Here is a 20480-nt window from a genome sequence, read left to right on the forward strand (position 1 = left end):
AAGGAAACCCTACAACTCACATCTTGCAAAGAGGTCGATTGCCTCTGTCACACGGGTGTTGATTTGTTTTTTTTTAAATGCCAAAGTTTGCAAATCGGCTTCCGGCGGTTCCAATCGCTGTTCTTCTGACAAGAGAGAGCGCAATCCTTATCGCAAAGGCAAAAGACACCCCCAGTTCGTCAGCTGGCCGACACTGAACTCCCGTTTACTGTGACGGTTAGGATAAGTCTCGTGAGGCGAGCGCCGTTACACGCTGTTGATATGACCACTGACAGCTGGTGATCGGATTGTCCGGCGCGCGTTGAGATTGGCTGATAGGATAGGAGATGATGGCGCAGAGTTTCTGGCGCAGAAGCTTGATCGCGCGTCTCCAGCGTTTTGAATGGAACTCCAGGGACGACCTTTGATGTTCGCCTTGTTTGATGAGGTTTCAAGACGTTCAACCGGGGTTCCGGGAGTTATAGGTGGTTGTCTTCTGAGATATTGCCTGGAATTGATGTTCTCAAGTGAATGCGCGTTCGAGCCAGGCTACCGTTAACTACCAAGTAGGTCCAATAGACCGTCCAATTTCCGTTTTGGGCTACGGTAACAGACGGTGCACTACCGCATCCTCATTAAAGACGTCGTCTCCCCACAACGAACCCCGGACCTAGACAGTGGTCCACCGTTATCGGTAGGAGTACCGAGGCATGTGTCTGCACCTCGGAGACGGCATCGATAAACCGTCTTCCCTCTCATCTTAATCCCAACTTCCTCCAACTCGTCTACCTTTCAGCCGTTCCTAATCACTTGCGCAGCCTTGTTCAAGATGAGCGACTCAGATTCCAATCCCACTATCCCAAGCTGGCAGAAGGCGCAGTCAGACGAAACCGATAGTCAAACCACCGAGCCGGTGTCAACGCCGTCCACAAGCACATCAACATCAGAGGTCGATGCGCCGGCAGCCGTAACTACAGCGGAAGAGACAGCACAACCAGAAAGTGCGACGGATGATAAGCCCGACGATCAAGACAAACTCGAAGTTGCGCGCCGCTTCCTTGAGAACGATGCTGTGCGCGACGCGCCTTATGAGGAAAAGGTTGAGTTCCTCAGGTCAAAAGGAATCGACGAAGCGGGAATACAGGCGCTTCTGGGCGAGGGCGACTCTACAACACAAGACGAGGTTTGTACTTGTTCACATTGATGCAAAGTCATTTACTAATAGACGTAGCCGTCCACTAGTTCAGAAACAACCAGCTCCAATGCACCAACACCTACCGAAACTCTTCCCCCATCACCAGCTCCCCAACCAACAACCGACCGCCCTCCAATTGTAACATACCCCGAATTCCTCGCCAAAGCTCCCCGTCCTCCTCCTCTTGTCACGAAGGAGCGACTCTTCAACGCCCTCTATGCTGTGACCGGTCTCTCTACTCTTGTCTACGGTACAAGTCGCTACGTCATTCGGCCTATGGTTGACAGTCAGGCCGAAGCCCGTACAGAGTTCCACGACCTAACCTCCAAGAAGCTCGATGCGCTGGTTGCAAAGCTCGAAAAGACTGTCTCCGAAGTCCCACCAAAGAAATCTGCTGCCACAGTTGAGGATGAGAGTGATGTGGAAGACCCTACAGAGATGTTCCATCGAGACATGGGCACGCAGACCACATTCCCCATAAGCTCCGTAACAGCGCTTAAAGGCTCTTCCGGTCACGACTCGGCTGCCAAGCACAACACAAACCAGCTCGCTAGTCTCAACAAGACTCTTTCTGGGCTCAAAGATGAATATCGTTCTCAAAGTGAGGGAATGGACAAGATCAAGAGTGCTGTTCATGTGTTGCGGGATGATCTTGACACCTTGACCTACACTGCCTACCCTGAGCAGAGCAATGGTTATGATCTGTACGGCCGTTCGCGCAAGCCTGAGCCTGACGATGAGATTCGCAAGGTGAGGGATAGCATTCGACGTGTCAAGGGTGTCCTGCTAAGCACGAGAAACTTCCCGACTTCAGCACGATGAGTTATGACTATTGAATTTATTAGTCCATGTAGCAAAGCTTCCTAATCTGTAATGTATCTCTCCTTAGGTAGATCCTAACGGTGACACCTCAAATATACTTCGTACATGACCCAGCCAATATACCCATACGCATTCATCCTGGTATCAAACACTCGTTTTGTGACTCTAGCCATCACGTCTCACGTCACCCCGGACCTTTTCACCTTGAACCTTATCATCTTGAACCTTCTTAGGGTCCTCGATCTTGTACTTCGCAAAAACATCCTGCCACGACATGAAATTGATGTGCTCAAATCCACTTCCTTCCTGAGCCTGACGCTTGTACCATTCCATCGTTGGTTCAAACCGGTACTCCATGGAGCCTTTTGGGGCCCTACGATTCTCTTCATGTCTGCAATGCTGGAAGAACCTGTTATGGATCATTTTCCCGTTCGGATGTTTCGCTCGAGGAGGTTGAAAACCCATTTTTGGCTCTTCATCTGCCATGTCACTAGCTTCTGATGCAGAATCAAGATCCATTGGTTCCGAAGAAAAAGAACTAGAGCGACGCCGTGGCCGTGGCCGCGACTGGGGAGGCGCATGTCCTCTAATCACCCATTTCCATCCCTTATTCTCCATGGCTAGTACAGGTATGGGAACACTATTCTTCCAATCCGAAAGTAACCTCTCCAAATGTTGGAGTGTCATATCAAGGGGTCCAATCGAGGGTGGCCCGTCAGTATCCCACCCTCCAATCCAGATGTTCTTAAGTGGCAACATGTCGCGCTCTCCACGAAGTCGTTGTATCATTATCCGCTGTGCTTCAATCAAATCTCCCTCGTAGAAGATTGGGTGGTCCCGGGGGGGGTTCTGCGCGAGAGGGTCCCAGATGATGAGCTCTGCTTCATTCCAATGTGATATGTGAAGTTGAAAAGGCCTGTATATAGCAATCCACGGTCGTCGCCTTTTTCTGGCATCTTCCAGTGCTCCATAATGACTCGATTTCCCCTCCGCCGTATAACATAAGGCAATAGCTGTCTTCTGAGAATGGCGTGCTATTTGATCTTTGAACGATCGAAACCAATCGCTGTAAGTTTTAAAGTCGTCAGAATGCACGCCTAGTTCAGGTGCCGGTTCGTCCCAGTAGGCAAGAGGGTACTTGTAAAGTGGTTCCCACAAGAATTTCGGTTGTCCGTCAGATATGCTGCTCAAAATTTCTTCCAAGCACACACTGGTGTCGTCAGGAACCATCTTGAATCTCCATTGTGCTTCTCGTTCAGCAACCTGTTTTGGCTGCAGGGGCATTGGAAGTGCGTCAGCTCGCTCGAGTTCTTGGTGCTCAGTGACGGTTGACGCAATGAAATCGGGTCTGGTAGTGCGGTGCATAAGTCTCCCGAGATCCGTTGTGCTGGATCCAATAACGGTGAACCTCCGATATCGATCCAAATTCACTACAGACCACCATCCGAACCAATTGACCAGACTCTGCTCGTCATTGTTATCGATCATTTCTGGACACATAATGATTCCAGGCTGCTCTTCACTTGCCATGTCTTGAAGTCTTCGAACGCATTCTTTTGTCTTCTGCAACGCTTCAAGTTCCTGAGTAACCCTAGCTTTTTGGTCATCCCGAGCGGTTTTGGTGGGCAAACGTGACCAGTTATTCTCTTTTTCAATGGCTACCTCGCGAAGCCAGCTAACAAAGCCAGCGCTGACGACAAGCGTAAATTGACTGCGAGCGTTGGACCAAGCCTTCCAATACCACTTAAAGAAATTCCAAATCTGTTGTGGCTGTGACACGACAAAACTAGGTGTTACCAGTAGTGCAGCCCTTCTCTGTACGCCGAGAAGCTGCAATGTCACATCTCCAACTCTACATGGCTGCGCGAGTGAGGGATACATGGGTGAAGGCTGCAGGGATTTCGAAAAGAGTACGAAATTGAACTTGCTTGATGGGTAGAGCAACTTATTGACGTGGGGAAACAATCGGATAGACCATATCGCTTCCTCGTGGATGAGGACCGCTCCATGCTCTAGCCGCAGAAAGGTCTGCCAATGTCCAGGGAAGAAGCTAGAGAGGATTCTGCACTTCGGGTTGTAGTTCCGAAGCCATAGGCACAGAAACTTGGCGTCTTCTAAAGTATCCCCTGGAAACGCAAGAAAGAATGTGTGCTTGTTAGAGGGTTTCGCAAAGGCCTCCTCTGTCAATAGCTGCTCATACTTGAATCCCAGCATGCGATCAAAGACCGCCAATGCCGTTTTTGGCAGTAGATTTCCAGTATCGAGACCTTCTGGGAGTGCGATTGGAGCAAGCGAGCGGGTGGTAAAGTGAGGAGCTGGTCGAAATAGATAATACTGCAGTGAATGAGACTCAACAGCTGTTGCCGCCTGGGCTTGCGCTAGCGACTGCATACACACAAGTATGCATAAATCATGTCGATAAAGGAGAGCACCCAGTGATCTAATCCGAAGCCAGTTCGCAACAGCACCCAGGCCATTTCCGCCACCATTACTTACCATCAGGCCATTGCCTAACTTGTCGGCGATCAGAACGGGCTCCTGAGACAGAAAGTCCTGAACCATGCAAGTGTGTGTAAACACCAACGTGGGCATATTCTCAAATATCGCAGGCCAAGGTAGTTCGTTCTGGGGCTCACGTCTCTGAAAGCTCACTGGTATTATCTCGCGGGTGCCTGGACCGAACTGGACATCCATGGCGATTGTTCTATTCGAAGGACTCGCATCTCGTAAATCAATCGATACATAATCGTTCCCACGGAACCGATCGTTTGGTATGCTTGGTTGAACGCTGGAGACCTTTGGCTGGATGGGTGGGTTTGAAGGAGAGCTTTCGGCTGGCAGTGCATCAATAGGCCATTCTTCCTTCACGACCCACGGAACCTCCTGAGGGGCAGTATCCTCACGCACAAAGAGACTATGCTCCCTGACAAACTCGTTCGGTTCTTGGAAAGTTGTCTTTTCGACCGTGCCCCAGCTGATCGACTTCTTGGGCTTGGTCGTCTGTGGCTGCTGGCCTTCAGCTTTAGATAAATTGTCATTGTGGCGAACACGTTTGACGCTATCGCCTGTTGGGCTGCCATTTGTAACAGCTCCAGGATTTGGGATGTTCAGTGCCTGTCCATTCCGCTCTGCTGGGTTTAAAGAGATGAGGTTGGAGGGCATCTTTGATGGGGCAGCGCCGTCTCGATTGCGGCCTTGCTTTTCGAGAATTCCTGTAAGCCGTAGGCCGCCGAACAGTTTGGGTTTTTTGGTAGGGTCCTTTACGACTTCGACAAGAGTCGCGCGCGGTTTTCTTTCTTTCCCTCCCGCAAACACATTGCCAGTAAAGGCTTCTGAGGGTTGAGTCTTGCGAGCTGTCAGTTGCACCCGGCCTGTTCTAGCGTCGGTACGTTTCGTCAATACAGAGCGGCTGGGTTTCGGAAGGATATGGCTCTTGGGCGCTGGTTTTTTATTTGTGGTTTTGTTTGCTGTAGAGCCATTGTTTAAACGTTCCCGTGTCACTTGCGTGTGACTGTGACTGGTCGAAGAAGCGGTGGAATCCGTCCGTACAAGCGATAACTTGGAAGCAGATGATGTACTGTTGCGGCGGCTGTTACTAGGTGGATGATCGTCGCTTGGGCTGGCGCCTGGAGGTTTCCGTTTTTCAGGCAAGGGTCGAAGAGGTTGTCCCACTACAGCATCCGAATCGCCGTCTGCGACGGATGGGCTCGATACCGCAGATACACTGAAGTCATCCCCATCTGGAAATCCATTGACCCATTCCAAAGACCCTTTCATGTACTGGAATGAATGGGTCTTCTTTCCTCGAAGCGTTCGCTGTCGATTTCTCTCATTGTGGCGCTTGAGCTTTTGGTTGTAAGCAGCCTTCCATGCTTTCTTCCAATCTCGGATTCCTTGGTACAGATCAAAACCTGGTTGTCCCTTTGTTTCCTCCCACTCTTCAATGATAACCTGGTTCAAATTCTCTCGGGGTTCCCAGGTGGCTTCGGACAAATCATAGCCCTCCCACTTGATTAGGTACCGTGGGCTTCCTTCGACTTCCCATACCGCCAGAACCCCAGAGACGAAAAATTCTTCTTCAGGACCATGTTCAGTCCTGATAGTCGACGCTATTGACTCGTCGTCAGAGTCCTTCATGACGACATCATCGTCAAATGGCTGTCTCATGGCTGATGATTATCATACGCCAAGCGTGGACGGCATGGAGGATAATACTTGGGCGTGCATCCGCCTGGTGAGCCACAGTCGGGCCAACTCTGTTGTCACTCGCCTGTAGTGGTGTTAGCAACAATAGGATGTGGATATTTGAAGATGCTCACTAGGGGAGGCGGTAGGTTTTAATGTGACTGAGCCCAGTGGATCACGGCAGCGGATTTTTAATCTATTTTCTTTCTCTCTTGAGTGCCCGGTTCGACGATTATTATTCCCACCGGAAATTAATAAGAAAATAGAATGAAACAGTGTCAGGTTGCATGAATGTTTGAGAAAACAAAGCTGTGATCTTTGTTTCCAGTGGGGGGGTTCTGTAGCGTCTCCTTGGCGCGTGTCTTTGGTGGAAACGAAAGTAGCTATCCGCGAAAGCACGTGACTGCCTAGCGCCGGTCTTGCCTACCCTGCATGGCCCAGTATCACCGAACGCCTTGTTGGACATGTTTGCTATTATACATAAATGGCAAGCAACATGAAATATCCTTGCGTATCCGCTTCCTGTGACGCTCAGTCCAGGGGGTTTACGAGACCCTTCAAGTCATGCTATTGTGCGAGTTTGATCACTTCACCTTTGATATCTGAGAATCGAGTTTGGGCGGACTTTTCAACCAACTGTCATCCATTCTAATATTCACCCCGAAGCTATCAACAGCCAAATGTTTTTAATTTTTAGAAGTTAGACTAACATATCTGCTGGAGCCTGGAAGACCATCAACGCCGTCATCCTTGTACTTTTAAGCTATGGAATCTTCTTGATGGCGTCCAATCCATTATAGAACGAATGTTTACCGATACATTCGCCTATTAAAAATAGACATCACCGTACAAACGGACGCCCTGACATGATCTCGCTCCAGTAAATTTAGCGATCCGTTACTGTACATGAGGAACAAAAAAATATCGCCTAATCGCAAGTTTACAGGATGCAAAATCTCAACAAAGCATCTACCTTGTCAATATCATGATATCCTTGGTTGATTGAGATGATGTAGTTGGCTGTTAAGCGATTGTGACTCTAGTAGAGAGTTGTGTTGGTCAGAAAGAGGTACAGGACGTGCGTATGTGGCCCTGAGCATGTGCATTAAGAGCAAAACATTATGATATGCAACCAAACAAAAGTAGATGGATGGATGTCTGGGTAGGTAGCTGCAAGCGGTCAGTGATCAGCTATCAGAGACATGCCCAGCCAGTCTAGACAAAGCACAATCAATGGATGCACTTTCAAATACATCATGCCATCATTAGTAGTCGATACCTCTTGTTTTAGCAGATGTCCGGATTCGGTCGCTGACCATTGTCCACATCACTCGGAACTATTCTTTGTTGCCTATTTTCCAAGCCACTCTAGCTTCAAATCAGCAACCGAGTAAGAGCACAGGCAGCCGTTTTTAGTGGACAGGTTGCATTCCCTTGAATTTGATAATATTGGAACCTCGTAGTGTTGTTCGCAGCATAGGTTAGATTAGCTATCTGGCCTTAGTGGGTGCTACCCACTGCTGGGTAGGTACCTACCTCCTAGCTTCCACTCCACTAACAAAGAGCCGGCGCTTGACCCTAACCCCCCTTAGCGGACAGAGGCATAACAGCACTGGGCTGGCTGGTCAGTTCAGGCTTTTACCCCTCGGCACGGGGATTGGAAAAGGTACAAACAACCGCCTATCGCCAGAGCCGCGCATTCTCTCCCTCTCCACATCCCACACCTCAACGACGTCGACTTGTCTTTCTCGTAGCGCACTCACTTTCACCTTCATCACCTCCATCCTCGAACCCGACCCTAATAAAACCCCATCCCAAGCTACAATATCGCAGCCATGGCCAACGACGAGTATGATGTACGTCTCGCCTCCCTCCCTGCCTTACCTAGGTAGCCCTTCCATGTCCCGCCAGTTGCTGACCAGTGGGCCCCTTTGCAGTTCCTCTTCAAAGGTGCCGTCATTCCTACCTTTCCAGGCCATGCCTGGCCCGAAGCTTGCAATTGCTTGTTACTGACAGTGTGAACCTACAGTTGTCTTGATCGGAGACTCTGGAGTCGGAAAGTCCAACCTTCTCAGTCGATTCACCCGCAACGAGTTCAACCTCGACTCCAAGTCGACCATCGGTGTCGAGTTCGCCACTAGATCAATTCAGGTCGACTCCAAGACGATCAAGGCCCAGATTTGGGATACCGCTGGACAAGAGCGATACCGCGCCATTACTTCCGCTTACTATCGAGGTGCCGTCGGCGCTCTCCTCGTCTACGATATTAGCAAGCACCAGACCTACGAGAACGTCACACGATGGCTCAAGGAGCTGCGAGATCATGCTGATGCCAACATTGTCATCATGCTGGTCGGAAACAAGAGCGATTTGCGACACCTGAGAGCCGTTCCCACCGAGGAGGCCAAGTCCTTTGCCAGTACGCATTACCCAGGATAAATTTGATAAAATAAAGGGGAGGCCGTTTAATTGACACATCTGTAGGCGAGAACCACCTGTCCTTTATCGAGACATCCGCCCTCGATGCTAGCAACGTCGAGCTTGCATTCCAGAACATTTTGACTGGTTCGTCATTTCTCTCATGGCATTTCAATTTCAAAACTAACAATTGGCTCAGAAATTTATCGCATTGTTTCTAGCAAGGCCCTCGACAGCGGCGATAGCGCCCAGGCCACCATAGGTGCGGGCACCAACATTTCGCTCAGCAAGCCCGCCGATGACGATGCTTCCAAGGGTGGAAAGTGCTGTTAAATTCTTTGCGGAACCGTTTGCAGACTGATATAGGGCTCTGGGGGTTTGGGATACCTGGCGTCTCGTTTGTCCCCGAAAATGCTCCTCGCCAAACGAGAGTGGAGGAGGCGAGGAATCGTGATACGTCTTTTTTTGATATCAGGAGGCGCGGTTACTTCGGCTTTCCTTTGTTCTTATTTTCTTGTCATGATGGTTGTCTTGGGGTTGATGCGTCCAACGATCGCTGCGATATGGTCATCTTAACGTAGCTGAATGAATTCTTTATAATGTTCGCCCTGGCTGCACGACACAGCATTACTTTTGGCCCTGTCCGAGTCAGACGCCACAATCTCTGTACGTCTCCACGTCATGCTGATCAGGACGGATGCGAGCTTGCGGTTCAACATGAAATGGATTGACTTGTTAGTGCTTGGCTCGTTCTCAGGGTCCATCTTATGTCAACAGCGGGGCATTCTCGTCACATGCTGTCTGTAGTATAGGCCTTGTTAAAGTGTAGATAATTCACAATCTACACAGTGACTCAATATTGGTTTGCGACATACGGATTGATCTACGCAGCATCCTTGATCTGTCACCCCAAGCTTTATGAGTATCTCGCCGAGTGCGCGTGTGTTATTGCCTGTCCTTCAAATTCGCCCCTGGCTAGGTTTTGTTTCGACTTCTGTCAAGGATCCAGGACTGTCTGAGCTGAATTTGGGCGGTGTCGCGGCCCCACTCGTGTACCCCCACTTTCTCTTATCGCCAACTCTGAGTTCTTATCGAATCTTGGCCGACCAATTTTTTTTTTTAGGAAAATTGCCCGCCGCGTCGCAAAGCCTTGTCCAGTTAAACATCACCAGGTCTACGACAGCTTTTTCCGACAACCGACAACAATCGCAAAGTCGAAAAGCACTCAAAATGGCTGCCGTATACAAGTCCATCTCCAAGACCAGCACTCCCAAGGCTGAAGCGCCCAGCAATGGCATGAAGAAGAACAAGCAGCGGGTTCTGATCCTTTCCTCCAGAGGTGTCACCTACCGGTAAGGATCTTGCAGATTGCGAACCCGAAGCGCATCCTACTGACATTGCGACTGTTGTATAGACACCGCCATCTTCTCAATGACATTGCATCGATGCTCCCTCATAGCCGCAAGGATGCAAAGTTCGACTCAAAGACCAAGCTTTACGAACTGAACGAGCTTGCCGAGCTTTACAACTGCAACAACGTCCTGTTTTTCGAGGCAAGGAAGGGAAAGGATCTCTACGTCTGGCTTAGCAAGGTCCCCAATGGTCCTACCATCAAGTTCCACCTTCAGAACTGTAAGAGAAAAATGCAAGACAACACTTCTGTCAGTCGCTAACAAGGAACAGTGCACACAATGGAGGAACTCCACTTCACCGGCAACTGCCTCAAGGGCTCGCGACCCGTACTCTCTTTTGACGGTGCTTTTGACAAGCACCCTCATCTGCGATTGATCAAGGAGCTCTTCCTTCACACCTTTGGAGTCCCCGAAGGTACCCGAAAATCTAAGCCCTTTATCGACCACGTTATGGGATTCAGCTTTGTCGATGGCAAGATTTGGGTCCGTAACTACCAGATCAACGAGGTCGAGGCGGCAGCGAAGGAGGGAGAGGAAGAGGATGAGGAGTTCAAGTCCAAGTCTCGGTCCGGAAAGCCAGACACCGACATCAACCTAGTCGAGATCGGTCCCCGATTTGTCATGACACCCATTGTGATTCAAGAGGGCTCTTTTGGCGGACCCATCATTTACGAGAACAAGGAGTTCGTGTCACCAAACCAGGTTCGCGCCGACCTCCGAAGGACGAAGGCCTCACGACACAACGCTCGCGCCGAGCAGATAGTCGAGAGACGGGTCAGGAAGGGTGATCTGGGATTGCGATCTGCTGGTGGTCAGCGTCCCGCCAAGAGCGACCTGGATACAAAGATGCTGTTTGCCTAGACTATTTGATACCTGTCGATAATATTTACTGGCTTGTTCCATTGGGTCTGTAAACACCGGGACGGGGTGTTGGAGTTTAAGGTCATACTGCGCTGCTATTTGCCAAAAGAATTTACAATCTAGTTCACTTGCATCAATCAGACCGTCGGTTCTATCTTGTCGTCCTTTTCCTTTCGTGGCCTTGATGCTATGTACATGTACCTGATCGCATTATCAATTAACCCGCTCGGAATAAGTCCGGCTGTTAGTACACGCGACCTGCCTCCAGTATCGTATATATGTGCTAATGACCCCCTTGCCATCTCATCATTCTGTTCTCAATGTTTTGGTGAATACCTATGCAGATGATCATTGTATTTCATCACAGCCATGAGATATTCATCTATTCAGAAATTGATGCCTGAGTGCATCCGTATTGTTGTTACAAGCCCCAGCGCCGGGGTGGCTGGACAATAAGCCCCGTATCATTGACGCTTTGAGTGACTCAACTGTGAAGTCCTACGAAGCGACATAGAGTCAAACCGCTCTTAATTCAGTATTCATCAAATTCAATCACAAGCCAAAGAATAACCAGAAAGCTTCTACCAAACCGGCTTCTTTAAGAATCACCAAATATTTATTCTGTGCGTCCATATACCCACCCCTAAATAGCATAATGCGAAGCCTATTAGGTCAGTTATTCGCTATATCGTTGTCGCGTCACCTACATTCTAACCAGTTTTAGCAGACATTATATTATTTTATTTGCTTCTCCATTAAGTTTCTGTATAAATACGGTCATAGGGGAGCATCGTCCCTGTTTATACTATTGGGATACTTTCTCTTCATCTCTTGATCTCCTCCTGACCTTCGAAATATTATACTTAACCGCACATCAACAACTTTTATCTCAAGACATAACATCGGCCACATACTGCGTTTAAACATCCTCAACGTATTAGGAATCTTGGCTGCTCAAGCCAAAGGGTCGATATTAGTGAGTCAGTTTATGCCACTTGGAGGCAGACTCCTGGATCGACCATTTTTGTGCTCTGAAGCTTGGAGGCTTGATTTTACGTTACCCTCTAGATATGGCATTCAAGATGTCCACAGTCAACTTGCTCACTGAGCTTCCTAACGAAATACTCCTGGATATATATCACCAGTTGGACCTGGACGGCGTTTTCAACCTCTGCGCCACTCATAGCACATTTCATGAACTATTCAGCAAGAAAAAGGCCTCGATACTACTCCCTGTTCTTATTCGGGAGTTCAGTCCTTTTGACGAACTTCTTCAGATTTATACAGCCTCAATCGAAGACCTGGACTGCCGTAGTGGTCTATATGCGCCGCGTAAAGTCATATTCAAGCGGTTCCTTGGAGACACTGGAACAATCCTAGCCCCACGTAAACCCGTCGTGGTAGACGATGCCGTGAACGGGTTCATCACTCTCAACAAGCCTGGAAAGCCCACTATACCCCTCGTTCAGCCTCTCAAAACGGTTGTTCTGTCGGAGTGTGACTTGAAGCCGCTTCTCGGCTACTGCTCACTTGTGTTGAAGTGGCAAGCTAGGTTTCCACAGATGAGATGGTATCATGAACCTGAGAACTGTCGACACCTTCGAGGACACGAAGCAGAGAGATTTCGCAGGGCCATGTATCGATGGTGGCTCTATGGCTTTTACTTTCATGGAGAGTTTCCACGACCCCGTGTTGGTCTTCCCGAACCAGGTGTGGATGATGTGCGACTCAGTCAACTTCGAATGTATTCCACAAGCGAGCTCGTCGAGCTCATGGACTTGGTCGAGACTATGAAGGATGTTGTCTTGCACTATCTCTGCCCTCGACTTGACCCTGGTCAAGATGAAGACGTGAGTTTACAGCAACAGGTTTCTGTAGCACGTACTGACGTTGTTCACAGGAGGGATGCGACTCTTATCTGTATGACGTTGCCGACAGACCTGGCTCACTCGTGAGAGGCTGGCGAGACCAGAGTCGATGGGGTCGGATTGTAAAGACGTACTGCAAACTCGGCCCCAAAGACCTCATGCATTTGTTCGAGAATATCTACAGCTACCCCCGGAAACGCCTGATTACAGAGGCTCATTTTTTGCAGCCGAACCTCACTTTTGATCAAGAATCCATCTCCGTATCCACACAATGTGTTTTAGATGAGCGACAGTGGTCATCCAATATGCCTACTCTGCCCCTAGACGGATTAGGAGGCGTCTTAGACTGGGATGATGAACGTGATGCAGAGCGTGCCAAGTTCGGGGGCGATGCTAGCCCCGATGGAGCGTTGCCAGGAGGAGCCCGGATGTTGCGATCATGGTCTCACTATTCGCCTCGAGGAGACGATGGATCTCACCTGGATGACATTCTGCGACAACCTTGGGCTGAAGGTAGATATATGGTATCATTGGCTTGAGCTTCGCCAACTGGGTGTGCTGTGGATAAAATTTCAGCTACCGCCTAGATGTAGATAGACAAGTTCAGAAGGCTGTGCCATGTTTTCATCCCGTCTCGAGACTATTTTGTGAGACCTATCGCTTTAAAAACGCAGTAGACAGCAAAAATAGGATGTATGTTCGAGAGAAGCATGATCGTTATAATGCTTCATACCTTGGTTAGTAGTGAGTGATTCACGACAAAAACTTGAATGAACCAAAACAAAGTGGTTGACTTTTCGAGGACGTGAATACAAAGAACAAACAATAAACAATAAAATGTAAAATTAATCTTAATTTGTTTCGAGATGAAAGTCTTTGTTGAAAGGATTCCCAAAGCCATTGAACTAGGCAGCCCACTGGAGAGTTCAGTGACCGATAGCGCCTGAAACCAATGGAGCCCAGGGCAGCGCGTGCCAAAATCGGCTTTCACCTCCACTGCTGAGCCTCACCTCTCCTTTGATTCTCATCCACCTAATCTCAAAGGTTAATATCAACCACCACAACAACAGCCGCGCGCGCATCTTCCCACCACCGCTCAGCGCTGGCTTTGACATGTATCTCAGCATTTGAAATCTCCTCTCATTTATACTGCCTCTTTATATGAGCTTGTCGCGCCGGTTGCGATCGCGCCATCTTTAGCAGGGGTAAGTATTGTGTTTTGTTTGCTTTGTTTGACCAACACCATATTCTGTATGCGTTTACTTTATTTTTGTTTTGCCTGGACTATTTATTCTGCGGAGGAGTCCTGCATCTCTTCATCATGATTCTCATCCATATAATGCTTTGAGCATATGAAAGAAGACAATGAATAGTTAGAAATGGCCTTGGTTCGTATAGCTTGTTTCGCTAACATGAGCCCTTTGTCTTCTATTTCTTTCATTTCCTCCTATTCTCCCTGATACCGTTTATTTGATTATTTTCGCTCCCTTATTATCTTGACCAAATAAACTAACAGAAATACAGGCACTTCTACTAGTAGCAACGCCGATTAAGTGTCAGCTTGAGTCGCCCTACTAGATTTACAACTCCTGGGGTCATTAGACCTTCAGTGAGAACATCATAATTGCCTAGCATGGAACCAAATGCTACAGATCCCGTCGATCACCCTATGAAGGATCTGGATGCGCCAAATGGATCCTACCAAATTCGCAACACCAGTATTGATGATGACGATACAACTTCAGAGGACCCTTATGAGGCGGATGTTGATCCTGAACCGCAAGACATTACTTTTGATCAGATGAGACGAAGAGGCCTATTACCGACAGGATGCTGCTACGATGATAGAATGAAGCTTCACATGAATGCTGATTTCTCGCCTAACACGCACCATCCAGAAGATCCTCGTCGCATTCATGAGATTTTCAAGGCTTTCAAAAAAGTTGGCCTCGTCTACACTGGCCCCGAAGCAGAGCTGCCACGGATCATGAGAGAATGCCCAACACGCTACATGTGGCGCATACCTGCTCGCGCGGCTACTCGAGAGGAAATTTGTCTGGCCCATTCCGCTGAGCACTTTGACTGGGTGGAGCGTCTGGACAAGATGAGCACGGCAGAATTGCGAGAGCTAACGAAACAGTACGACCAGGGACGAGAGTCCATTTACGTTGGCAGTATGTCGTATCCGGCCGCACTTCTTTCAGCCGGAGGAGCAATTGAGACCTGCAAGAATGTTGTGATCGGGCAAGTCAAGAATGCGTTCGCCGTGATTCGACCACCCGGCCATCACGCCGAGTGGGACGGTCCCATGGGTTTCTGCTTTTTCAACAATGTCCCTGTAGCAGTTAGGGTCTGTCAACAAGATTATCCAGATATCTGTCGCAAAGTCCTCATCCTGGATTGGGACGTTCACCACGGCAACGGCGTGCAAAACATTTTTTACAACGATCCCAATGTTCTATACATCTCCCTCCACGTCTATCAAAACGGCACCTTCTACCCAGGTAAACCTCCTAACCCCATGACCCCAGATGGAGGCATCGAGCACTGCGGTAGTGAAGCTGGTCTTGGCAAGAACATCAACATCGGATGGCATGATCAAGGTATGGGCGATGGCGAATACATGGCGGCATTCCAAAAGATCATCATGCCTGTTGCCAAAGAGTTCGACCCAGACCTTGTGGTTATTTCTGCAGGCTTTGATGCCGCTGATGGTGACGAGCTTGGAGGCTGCTTCGTCTCTCCTGCTTGCTACGCTCATATGACACACATGCTGATGTCCTTGGCGGATGGCAAGGTTGCTGTTTGTCTGGAGGGTGGCTACAACCTCAAGGCCATTTCGGTGTCTGCTGTGGCTGTCGCAAAGACGCTAATGGGTGAGCCTCCACCTCGATTGGAGCTCCCCAAGATCAACAAAGACGCGGCACGAATCCTTGCCAAGGTCCAGTCGCTTCAAGCCCCCTTCTGGGAATGTATGCGGCCAGGCGTTGTCAATATTCCCGACGTCCAATCGCTCAACTCTTCTCGTCTACACGATGTGATCAGAAATGCCCAAAGACAAGTGTTGCAGACAAAGCACAACATGGTACCCCTATACATCCAACGCGAGAACTTGTACAAGTCCTACGAGAACCAGGTCCTGGTAACACCAGGTCTCTACGACGCGAAGAAAATTCTCATCATCATTCACGATCCGTAAGTCGTTAACTTGCCCAGTGCAACGTTGTTCATAAGGACTAAAGTTTGCTAGGCCTCAGCTATTGGCGCAGCCAGACGTGATAGATTCGACTCTTGACCCGCATAATGCGTGGGTTGTAAGTATACGTGTAGTCTACCCGCCTGCTCAAAGACTAATTTCTGTAGGTTGATGGTGTGACGGACTACATAGACTGGGCTGTTGATGAGAAGTTTGGTGTCATGGACATCAATGTTCCAGCTTATGTCACTCATGACGAGGTATTTGCCCAGTTCTGAAGACCGTCTTGTCATCGTTTCTCACACCGTATAGGACTCGGACGCGCACATTCCCAGCTATCAAGAGGCGGCTCTTACAGAACAAATCCAAACGCTTGTTTGCTATTTGTGGGACAATCACCTGCAGCTTTATGACGCTGATGATATCTTTATCATGGGTGTCGGAAACGCCTATATGGGTGTCAAAGTTCTCTTGATCAACCGAGGTGAGATTATTATTATATTGTGGAGGACGACGAATTAACAGTAAACAGACTGCAAATCGAGAATCTCAGGCGTTGTCAACTTTGTCAACGGGACTCTTCGACCAATCAAGTCAGACACCGACACGGACCTATCCTCGTGGTACAAGGAAAACTCTCGAGTTTTCATCGCAGGAGATCATGCTTGCTGGAGTGATGCTAACCTGACAAAAAAAGTCCACAAACGACGATTCGGTTCTGTCGTGCGCAGTTCCATGTTTGGTCTCAATAAGATGATGGCACATCATGCAAATGAGGCGCGAGAGTGGATTTTAGAGAGACTAGAAGGAGGATCTGATGCAGACATGACAACCGAGGAGAAGTAATGCTACGTGGAACATAGGTAGCCTTGGGTTATAGGAAGGATCATATAGGACTTGGTTTAGGGGTATTTCTCTGTTGCTGCAGGCCATGACCAGCAGTGGGTGAATGGAGATGGAGGCAGAGTTTGTCTTTTCTACACTATATACCGCTAGGTAACGATTTGTACCAACAACTTCGTCGACTTCTATTCATATGGGTGGTTTCACGAATGAAGCCCAAACCATTATTGGTCATACAAGTGCTAACGTTGTATTGTTATTTGGTGGTTATTGCTTAAATCTGGGACAATAGAAGTAGTATTTTGATGAAAGTGAAAGAGACCCTCTTGCAAGACCTAGTGCTTGGGTATAAATGTAGATTTGCTTTGATATAGGTACCTAATAAATATTTATCACCAAATATGTTATGCTGTTATTGTTGTCAATAAGGCAAGTGCTTTTGATTTGAACAACTTGGGAGAGTGATGTACAGTGCGTCGCATTCATAGTACGGTGCTTATCTGTTTATCAGTAACTCGGACGTCGGGATGCGAAATCTCCGACCTCCCTGCTCAATCGCAGCACAGTTAATCGTTGGGAATCTCCCGACTTGCGACTTGCAACAACGCGTGCCTGCGCTTTTCTTAAGGCACAGCACGACATACCAAGACACATTCTTACAGATATCTCTGCCGTTAGGCCAAGAGAATAATGGATCGCGATCGAGGTCGGAGGTAAGCTTTGAAACATGCTTTTTCCCCTTTGTTATTATCACCATCATCACAACCCGTACTTTTTTTGCGACATGCCGGCTATTTCGACATTCGACTCGATCCTGAGGCGATCACTACTATTTACGCGAATTCCATTATGCGGCTCGAGCGAATCGATCTTCGCACTATAATTCTTAAACACGACTCAATATTTCGAGGAAGGAATATAAGCGACGAAAGACCTGGCTTCAAAATGGATATCGTGGCGAATTCGACAAGGACCGATCCGATCACCAAGCCATCAATTGTTTTTCCGCCGTATACAAATACAGAAACAGTATGAAGGCTCTCGGCGCATTTCTAGGACGCATTAGGACTGGAACGACCACCTTACCAATTCATTAGCCGTCAGAAGGGCGCATTTCTTTCATTGGCGCCATGCATGGTAGTTGAAGTCACCAGGTCTTACAATGTACAGCTTCGAACTAGCGGCGAATACTGGCTATCTTTGCGGTCTTGTGGAAGAAGGCGATGCTAGATTGTTTGACCATGGGGCGACCTTGAATCGACTGAAGGATCTCGGATACCACCAAACAAATCGCGACAGACGGACAAGCTGGATCGGGCATGCTCATAGATGTGGCCTCTTTCAAAGGGCATAATTTTCTATCTCTATGGGCCCACGAAAGCTTTGCAGACCGGGTGTTGAGGTTTTGATCAGCAGCCAAAGAAAAAAAAAAAAAAACGCTCGGCGAATGGATTGGTCTGCGAACGGCCTCTTGATCCGACAATAACGAGTCTCTTGTCTCCCATCGTCCTTCTGCCTATGCCCGAAATGCACAAGCACCGCAAATCAGCGCTTGACACAACTCACCGTCGTCTTACTTTTTGCCATTCAAGCATTCTATTCTTTCGCATTGTCACTCATTCAAGAATTTGTTTTACAGCGGCTAACATCTACAGGTTCGATGACGGCGAAGTCGTTAGATACGGTGCCGGCGAGTCGTGGCGGCCTACCCCTCGAGACCGATCCCCTAGGCGGGTCAGAAGCCCTGCTAGAGAGAGGGTTAGAACCCCAGTCAGAGATCGACCAAGGAGCCCGCGACCTAGAAGTCCGCGTCCAAGGAGCCCAATTCCTGCTGGATCCGACAGTTATGTGCCCGGAAGATACCCACCACGCCGTAGGTCGAGAAGTGGTGGAGGCGATCGCTACCGGCGGGAACGATCAAGAGCAGAGCGAGAGAGCCCACGCCGAAGAGATCGTAGTAGGTCTATGAGGCGGCCATCTCCTCGACGTAGTCTGTCACGGAGACCATCTCCTCCACTACCACGCGGCGGCGGGGACCGGTACGAGCGTCCTCGATCGCCAGCCCCCGTTAGAGAATGGGAACGAGATCGTGAGAGAGTAGTCAGGGACCGGGAGTGGGACCGCGATCGAGTACGTGATAGGGGACGTGACTTCGAGCGGCGCGACGACAGGTAAGAGCCCTATGCCTACATGCACAGCTTGGGACTAACTGACGAAAGACGACGATCTAGGTCTCCTTTTGGTGTGATACGCCGGGACAGGAGTCCTCCCGTAAGATCACCTGTGACTGGGCCTCGAGGTGGTTCATACAGACCGCGTTCACGGTCCATGAGTAGGCGCGGAAACGAGCGATACCAGTCATATCGGCGGATTAGTCCTCCCAGAGAATCTGGAATCTCGTCAGCGATCACTTCACAGTCGGTATCCGGAAGATCATCACCTCGGCCAAGCTCGGTGAGAGCTCGCTCACCACTTCAGTCCCGAGAACAGTCTCCTCATCATACTATGCTTGGAGCAGCACCACACAGGGAAGCTCCGAGACCTGCCCCATACGACACGAATGCCCATGGCTCAGTGCGGTCGCCACCGCGAGGTCCTGCAGCTTTGAGAGCGCCTCCTACTGGCCCTGCAGCAAATCGGAATACTGCAGCTCCAGTGGCTTCACCAGCTCCTCCTCCAGCCCGAATTCAAACTCCTACTGCTCCTCCTCAGCGCTCAGATACCACAAGTCCAACCATTCCACCAGCTGGTCCAAGAGGTTATGTGCCCCCGGCCAGAGGTGGCTTTGCTCCCCGTGGAGGACGTGGTGGTTGGAATCAACCACCAACGAGACAATTCTCCGGGCCTTCACCTACGCCATCAACACCCAACGGACCCTCGACCATTCCCACTGGTCCACGAGTCGCTCCGTCAAATGTTCCCTTGTCCTCAACACCAACACAGTCTCGGCCGTTTAACCCTCCAACTGGACCCTCGGCTCAACATGCTGGCGGTGCACGACAAACTTTGGCACAATCTATGCTTGCTACACTGCCTCCAATTATCCCAGGTGGCAAGCTGGATCCTTCGATGACACCTATCTCCCTGGGCGTGACCCGGGAGCTTGAGCCGCATTACCGGAAACTGAAAGATGAGGAGGAGAAACTGAGAGATGAGCTTTACGCCAAACAGGAGCGGCTACGAAAGAGTCTCTACACTTGGAACAGGCTTGAGCGTGACTCTCGAGCTTGGGAGATGCGAAGTGACTTGAGTGAGAAGAGCATGAAAAATCTCGCAGGTGAGGGTATGGGAGGTGCTGCATTCTAGTGAACAAGCGAGTATGCAGGTACTCTGTAACGGAATTACATATTTGTTGGTTTGGCGCAGGTGGTGCAGATTAATGACTGGTGCTTGGTTTAGATTAGTAATGGATACCAGAGAGTGTATAGCTGTGGGCTGCGAAGGCAGATGTCCTTTGCAATAATCATGAGGACGTCTAGACTCCTAGGTGGGATAGCCCAAGAACAAATACATGTCTCCTACAGTAATTGCATGTAATCATTACCAGTCCCATCTCATGCCTAGTTCAGTGTCTTAGTTTTAGTCAACGCCCAACAATACCTACTGCCAGTAAGAAGTTGGGGGAGAGTAACAGAAAGGTTGGAACCTGAATTAATGGTTAGAAATAAAGGTGCTGCTTATTTAGTAGAGGGTCATGGCTG

The 20480-nt window shown here is 49.2% G+C and overlaps 7 protein-coding genes across 7 annotated transcripts; 6 read left to right on the forward strand and 1 right to left on the reverse strand.

The window, feature by feature from the left end:
- Positions 1-808: 808 nt before the first annotated feature.
- FSST1_007293 (peroxisomal membrane anchor protein conserved region-domain-containing protein) lies at positions 809-1996 on the forward strand (the record flags this gene model as incomplete). Its single annotated transcript, XM_083224062.1, has 2 exons — positions 809-1162; positions 1211-1996. The coding sequence occupies 2 exons, from the start codon at positions 809-811 to the stop codon at positions 1994-1996; spliced, it is 1140 nt and encodes a 379-aa protein (XP_083083254.1).
- A 165-nt stretch (positions 1997-2161) lies between these two features.
- FSST1_007294 (chromo domain-containing protein) lies at positions 2162-6163 on the reverse strand (the record flags this gene model as incomplete). Its single annotated transcript, XM_083224063.1, has 1 exon — positions 2162-6163. The coding sequence occupies one exon, from the start codon at positions 6161-6163 to the stop codon at positions 2162-2164; it is 4002 nt and encodes a 1333-aa protein (XP_083083255.1).
- A 1853-nt stretch (positions 6164-8016) lies between these two features.
- FSST1_007295 (ras family-domain-containing protein) lies at positions 8017-8932 on the forward strand (the record flags this gene model as incomplete). The annotated part of the gene is made up of 4 exons (XM_083224064.1): positions 8017-8037; positions 8198-8600; positions 8666-8746; positions 8799-8932. The coding sequence occupies 4 exons, from the start codon at positions 8017-8019 to the stop codon at positions 8930-8932; spliced, it is 639 nt and encodes a 212-aa protein (XP_083083256.1).
- An 897-nt stretch (positions 8933-9829) lies between these two features.
- On the forward strand, positions 9830-10872 carry FSST1_007296 (ribosome biogenesis protein BRX1; the record flags this gene model as incomplete). The annotated part of the gene is made up of 3 exons (XM_083224065.1): positions 9830-9951; positions 10014-10231; positions 10283-10872. 3 exons carry the CDS (start codon positions 9830-9832, stop codon positions 10870-10872), a joined length of 930 nt encoding a protein of 309 aa, XP_083083257.1.
- A 1082-nt stretch (positions 10873-11954) lies between these two features.
- Positions 11955-13279, forward strand: FSST1_007297 (uncharacterized protein; the record flags this gene model as incomplete). The annotated part of the gene is made up of 2 exons (XM_083224066.1): positions 11955-12722; positions 12773-13279. 2 exons carry the CDS (start codon positions 11955-11957, stop codon positions 13277-13279), a joined length of 1275 nt encoding a protein of 424 aa, XP_083083258.1.
- A 1094-nt stretch (positions 13280-14373) lies between these two features.
- On the forward strand, positions 14374-16782 carry FSST1_007298 (histone deacetylase HDA1; the record flags this gene model as incomplete). The annotated part of the gene is made up of 5 exons (XM_083224067.1): positions 14374-15935; positions 15991-16054; positions 16104-16196; positions 16249-16420; positions 16469-16782. 5 exons carry the CDS (start codon positions 14374-14376, stop codon positions 16780-16782), a joined length of 2205 nt encoding a protein of 734 aa, XP_083083259.1.
- A 1524-nt stretch (positions 16783-18306) lies between these two features.
- Positions 18307-20085, forward strand: FSST1_007299 (uncharacterized protein; the record flags this gene model as incomplete). The annotated part of the gene is made up of 2 exons (XM_083224068.1): positions 18307-18950; positions 18999-20085. The coding sequence occupies 2 exons, from the start codon at positions 18307-18309 to the stop codon at positions 20083-20085; spliced, it is 1731 nt and encodes a 576-aa protein (XP_083083260.1).
- Positions 20086-20480: the final 395 nt, after the last annotated feature.

This window comes from Fusarium sambucinum, chromosome II (genome assembly GCF_050947815.1).
Source record: "Fusarium sambucinum isolate potato_lamoka chromosome II, whole genome shotgun sequence".
NCBI classification, from domain to species: domain Eukaryota; kingdom Fungi; phylum Ascomycota; class Sordariomycetes; order Hypocreales; family Nectriaceae; genus Fusarium; species Fusarium sambucinum.